Source organism: Miniopterus natalensis, chromosome 12, assembly GCF_054644295.1.
Source record: "Miniopterus natalensis isolate mMinNat1 chromosome 12, mMinNat1.hap1, whole genome shotgun sequence".
Lineage (NCBI taxonomy): Eukaryota > Metazoa > Chordata > Mammalia > Chiroptera > Miniopteridae > Miniopterus > Miniopterus natalensis.
Window position 1 is genome coordinate 67,017,997 of NC_142092.1, and position 6,449 is coordinate 67,024,445.

At 51.9% G+C, this 6,449-nt stretch overlaps 1 protein-coding gene across 1 annotated transcript in view; it reads right to left on the reverse strand.

Annotated features, from left to right (window-relative positions):
• Nucleotides 1-207, reverse strand: part of NR6A1 (nuclear receptor subfamily 6 group A member 1) — a 163,194-nt gene extending 162,987 nt beyond the window's left edge. Inside the window, exon 1 of the mRNA XM_087822906.1 lies at nt 35-207. Coding sequence (XP_087679032.1) covers nt 35-134 — 100 coding nt within the window. The 5' untranslated portion in view covers nt 135-207. The remainder of the gene's footprint in view (nt 1-34) is intronic.
• Nucleotides 208-6,449: the final 6,242 nt, after the last annotated feature.

Here is a 6,449-nt window from a genome sequence, read left to right on the forward strand (position 1 = left end):
CGTTGGGCCGGGACCCTGCACGCCCTTCACCCACCGTTGCGCGGCGGCGGAGGGAGCGCGGCGGGCGGCTCCAGGAACCCCGCCGAGCCCCCGCCGCCTGCCCCTCCGCTAGGCGGCCGTTCGTCCCGCTCCATGCGGCGCTGCTCAAGTCCCGCGCTCGGTTCGCTGCTCCGCCATGACCAGCGCCCTCGTCGTCGTCGTCGTCCGCCGGGGGGAGGGGGCTGTCAGGGGCCGGCGGGCTCCCGGCCACCGCGCTCTCTGGGCCCCTAGCCGCCCGGCTCCGTGCCCCTCCGCGCCGCGCCCCCTCAGCACTGGCCAGCTCCCTCCCCCGACGTCACGCGCCGCTGCGACGCACGGGCCTGCGGGGCACGCTGGGAATTGGAGTCCGCCGGGCGAGGCGGGCCTCGCGGGACTCCGGCAACTGGAGGGGTAGGAAGGAGAAGGAGCACCTCTGAGGTAGGGAGAGCCAAGGCCTGTTTCAGTCACGAACCCTCATGGAAACTACTGTTAAGATGTAATAACTATTACTTCGGGGCCTTTTTTTATTGTGATATATTCGTGCTCGGCGTTTCCTGTGACTCCTCGTATCCCCCCGCCCTGACGATGAGTCTTTCCTAGGAGGTGGGTCCCAGAGGAACCGGGTGAGCACGTGCAACGAAGCCCAGCCCTGTGGGCGGGGTTCGGAGGGGGCGGGGTTTGGAGGTATTCACGGGGACCTTCCTCCGCGGCTTCGGGACAAATTGGACCCGAGATTAAAGGGCCGGAGTTTAACTCGAGGTGACTGCGTTCGTATGCAAATAGAATCTATAAAACTCTGCTTTCCGGGGTACTCTTTAAAGGCTTTTTACCTCCGGGTGGGCGGGAAAGATTAAAGTTTCTCTTCCTCCTCTTTCATTTTCCTCCTGCCCGTTTAACTGAATGGCAAACTAAGCTCCAGGCCATTGATGCTATTAAAGAAACCCTAAAGACTTTTAAACTCCTGGTGTCTTGAAGCTCTCGGTTTGAGAGTCCCCGTACCCATCCTCGTTCCCTTTCCCCTCTCAGTTTCCCTCTCTGTAAAATGGGGTTGGAGTAGGGACGGGGTCCAATTGGGAGATCCCAAACCCCGCTCCCAGCCTCAGTTTCCCGGATTTTGTCAAGCCTCTGCTGTTGCTGGCTGAGCCCACCTCCTCTGGCCACCAGGAGGCGTGCGGCCATCGGCCACCCTCTCACGGAAGGACTCGTCGCAGCCGCCCAAGGTCTAGCCCTCACCTGGCCTGCTTGGAAACAAAGAGCCAGGACGCCGACGCCTCGCCCGCCTCCCCGTGCGGGGCTGTGCCGCGGCTTCCTCGCCGGCTGCCCGATTCCCGCCCTCTCCCCACCCCGCTCCACCAATCCTTTGGCTGGTCTATGTCATTCCTTAATTTTTAAAACGTCCCGATCCTGGCCTTTGCGTCCCTGTCTGGTCTGACCTCTGCCCTCATTTCTCATCACGCCCCTTCCCTCGCCCGCAGCGCAGGAGGTTTTGCAACACTTTTCTGCACTTGGGGGGTCCTTACTGACATTAGTTAACCTGTATTGCGTCCTTGATCGGTGCCTGCCGCTGTTCTGAGAGATTTGCCTTAACGCAGCATTGCCTGAACCTTAAACCCGCTCTGTTAGGTAGCTCCAGCATTGTCCCTCTCCTACACTGATGGAAGTCACCCAGAGGAGGTGGGGATTCCAGACACCAGAACCTGAACCCTTGGTTCCTCCAAGCTGGAGTGCTGCTGCTTTCACCCCACTCCCAAACCTTTATTCATCTTTCAAAATCCTGTTCAAATATCTCCCCAGGGACACCATCCTTAATGCCTAGAGGACATCTAGATCCCCTCTGCGTTCCCTGGAGTTCCCTGTGGACTGTGAGAAATGGTGTCTCTGTGATTGCTTCCCCACTACCATTCCCCAGACCCAGAGGGAGAGGAAAGCCTTTGGGGGTGGGGGGTGGGGGGACAAAGGAGATGGGTCCTCTGAGCCATACCCTCATCTCCGGATTCTAAAAATGCGTCAGGGCCAGAACTTTCCTTTCTATCACAGGCCTCTACAGATGGTGAGGGCCCCTTCCTTGGAGACCTAATCGGGGGCTAAATGGCACTGCAGACACCTCCTGCAGTCCTGGAGTTTCAGTGGTAGACAGAGATTCTAAGTTGATTCTAAGTTTAAAGGTGGGCAGAGCCCGGCCAGGCCCTGGCTCAGCGGTTGAACATCTGCCTAGGATCCAGGTGATGGCTGTTTGATTCCTGGTCAAGGCACATGCCCTGGTTGCAGGCTCGATCCCCAGTCGGCGGCATGCAGGAGGCAACTGATCAATGACGACTCTCTCATCATTGATGTTTCTATCTCTCTCTCCCTCTCCTTTCCTCTCTCTGAAATCAATAAAGACATATTTTTTAAATAATAATAATAAAAATAAAGGTGGGCAGAGTGTTCAGCCAAATGCTCAGCCCATGGAAACAACTACTCATCCGTCAAACCAGCCCTGTTGGTTGTCTCCTCCCAAAGCCTTCCTGGATCTTCCTGACTAGTCAAACCCCTTTATTCTCATTCTTATCATAACCTCAACTGCTGAGCAAAGAGCCTGAACATAGTACACTCAATAAATAATTGGTGAGTGGGTGAAAGAATTAATAAAGCATATCTGACTTTTCTATGTAATAACTGATCTTGGTCATTTTACCTCTGAGCCTTAAAGTCTGGTTCTAAAGGGTGAGGGATAGCTAGTAGTTGCTACCTCACAGGATTGTTACAAGAATTAAATAAGATGATACATATAAAGCAGCATAAGGTATGGCCTAAAAATGGGACCTGTTACTAATGTAAAGGTGGTCCTGCCCTGGTTGGTGTGGCTCATCTGGTTTGAGCATCGGCCTGTGCACCAAAAGGTCGTGGGTTCAATTCCCAGTCAGGGCATGCACATAGACTTCGGGTTCAGTGCCTGGTTGCGGCACATGAGAGAGGCAGTCAATCGATGTTTCTCACATCGATGTTTTCCACTCTTTTCTCCCTTTTCTCTAAAGTCAATAAATATATCCTCTGGTGAGGATTTTTAAAAAAAGAAAGTGTGGTACTAATATCCAGTTACCACTCTTCTAAAAATGCTATTGGAAAGAATCAACCACCATGGCCCTGGCCAGGTAGTTCAGTTGGTTAGAGCGTCGTGCTGATAAGCCAAGGTTGCAGGTTGGCCAAGGTTTGGGATTTGATCCCCAGGCAGGGCACATGCAACAATCAACCAATGAATACATAAATAAGTGGAATAACAGATCGATGTTTCTCTCTCCCCCCTTCCTCTCTCTAAAATCAATTTTTAAAAAAGTAAGCTACTACAAATTTGAGAAAGGTGAGGGAAATGATAATGTACTCAGACCCCAGCCACTGTCCTGTGAGGTAGGCACTTACTACATGCACAGCTCCTACTAAGGAGCCTTACCCGCCAGTGTCCCTCAACAATTCTGAGAAGTCAATGCTTTCCCCCAAATTTACAAATGAGGAAACAGGCTCAGAAAGACATGAAAAAGACTCTCACCACCAGCAGGACTCATGACAGAAGAGCTGGAAAGGAAAGTATCTAAGGATAAAGAGGGATCTGCAGGGGAGTGGTCCTGAGGTCAAAGGCAGACAGACTAACAGGACAAGACAGGGATACAGCTAAGAACAGGCAGGTGTGAGCCCCATCATGGGGGCCTTGCCCTCTGGTGGGGGAGACAGACACCATTCAAATCAAATAATCACACTAACCCACAACTGCACATAAATGCTACAACAGTAGTTCCTGGTGCTATGGGAGTGTGTGACAGGGCTCATTTTGGTCTAGAGTGATGATCAGGGGAGGATTTGGGGATAGGAGCATTGAAATAAGATGGAAAGAGTGAGTAGGAGTGGGTCAGACTAGGTGGAGAGAGAGAGTTTCTTGGGGAAGGAATAGTGTGTGCAAAGGTCTTGAGAGAACCCATTATGACTGGAGCCCACTGAAGGAGAGAGGGTCAAGAGAGAAGGGTAGAAAGGAGGAAACCAGAAACTGTGAGGCCATGTGGGGAAACAGCCAGCAGGGGGCAGACTTCACTGGTGACAGCAGCCTTTCTCTTCCAGGGCCTCCTAGCCAGAGAATTTTAGCTGGGCTGCATGGAGAGAAAGGGCTGGGAAAAGGAACCCCTTGCCAGGTTCTGTTTAAGTATGTTTTGTCTATTATTTGAATAGATAGGTCACACATTACAAAATCCCCAGGATGTAAAAAAATATTCAATGAAAAGTAAGGCACATACAGGAATCAACCAATGAATGCATAAATAAGTAAAACAAGAAATCTCTCCCCCTCCACTCTCTCAAATCAGTAAATAAATAAATAAAAAATTTAAGTAAGCCTTTCTCCTTACTCTGATTCCCAACAGCTGGTTCCCCTCCTTAGCCATAACCGCCGTACCCATTTGTGTCCATTCCCAGATAGTCTCTGCCAGCGATTTTCAACCCTTTTCATCTCATGGCACACATAAACTAATTACTAGAATTCTGCAACACACACAAAAAAACATTTTTTGCAGATCTGACGAAAAAATAGGTATAATTTTTTATTCATTCACACCAGACGGCTACTGTTGTGTTGACTGTTCTTTTTTTTGACAACCTAAGGGAAAAGAGGCCAGTGCTCCGACCAAATACTTAGGTATCGCATGTTTTAAAAATTCTTGCAGCACAACGCTTGAAAATCACTGGTCTATGCACATTAAAATACACACCATAGCCTGTCTGGGCGTGGCTCAGCGGTAGAGCTTTGACCTAGGATCCAGGAAATCAAGGTTCGATTCCCCGTCAGGGCACATGCCCGGGTTGCCTGATCAATCCCCAGTCGGGGGCATTCAGGAGGCAGCTAATCAATGACTCTCTCATCACTGATGTTTCTATCTTTCTCTCCCTCTCCCTTCCTCCCTCTGAAATCGATAAGGATATACTTTAAAAGAAAAATACACACCATATTTATTTTTCACACTAGCTCTGGTTTTGATGCCTCCCAATAAGACCTCTAGTTATGAAAGAAGCAAATTTGTGCTGAACACCTATTGCACATGATTCTTTTATTTAGCTGAGAGTTATGGAGCATCAGACCTTGTGCTAGGCTAGTGGTTCGCACCTTATATCCCCCGGGGGGCTTGTATAAAACACATTGCTGGGCCCACCCCTGGAGTTTCTGTTTTCTTAGGTCTGGGGCTGGCAGGGCCTAAGAATTTTCATTTCTAACAAGTTCCCAGGTGATGCTGAGGCTACTGGTCCCTGGACCAGGCTTTGGGACCACGGAGCTAGCTGCTCCTCGACAAAGTATGTGACTGGTAGTCTTATTTCTCTCCCACAAGGGAAGGCACCAGCTACACAAAGAAACGCATACCAAGTAGCAAGACAGTTTGATAGTGATGAATTCTGTGAAGAAAATGAAGCGGGGAGGGGTGTGCGTGAGGGGGCTGTGCTGAGAGTAGGGGTGGGGTACCAGGGGAGGGTAGTAATATTTGTGGCACAAATAAGCGCTCCTTTTTGAGCTGTTGAAGTGTACAAGACCAGGTAAATAGACATACAGGTGGACGCCTGTCTTGGGCTCAGGGGAGGGGTTACCCACAGAGACAGTTTGGAGAGGGAAGAGAAGGGATCCAGCCCCCTTCCGACCCCCGACCCCCACCCCCAGGTGCGCAGAGGAGGAAGGGCTTGCAAAAGTGACTGCGAAGGGGCCCAGGCAAGATACGCGGGGAAATCCTACACTAACGGAGAGAGGAGAGGGTTTGAAAAGCAGGTGTCCTCAAGAGCTGTGGATCCTGGGGTAGCAGACAGGTGCCTTTTTGGGTTCGGTTCCAGGCGCTCCCGGGGATCCCAAGAACTCAGTTCCGCAGTGAGCCCGAAGACCCCTGGAGAGAGGGTGGGCAGGAACCTGAGGCGTGGTGACTACGGACAGCTCCTTGGGAAAGTTCTGCTGCCCAGGAGCCAGAGCTGAGGCGCTCTGTCCTGAGAATGGGGACGGGGGAGGGTGATTAAAAGGTAGGAGCTCCGGGGGGTTGCCCGGAGGGACCTTGGAGGGAGGAAGAAACGGAGCACGCGGGAGAGAGGGGTCTGAGCCGTGAGATGGATGAAACTGGCGGTGCCGGGTGTTTGGAGAGCTCAGAGCCCGCCTGCCCTGGAAACCTCTCATCTGCACTTTACACCGCTCCAAAAGGAGAGCACTCTTTTCCCCATTTTACAGACAAGAAAACAGACTCAAGAAGGTAAGGAGACGCGCCCAAGGCGCCACATTCTCACAGAGCAGGACCTCTGTATGTGTGGGCAGCCCGTGGTCTTACTGCGCCGTTGCTCCGGCAGACTCTGCACAAGTCCCTTTTTGTGTCGGGGCAGGGACGCCCTTAGAGAGCCGCCTAGAGCAAAGAGGCAAGGTAGCCAGCGGGCGGGGCGCGGCGGGT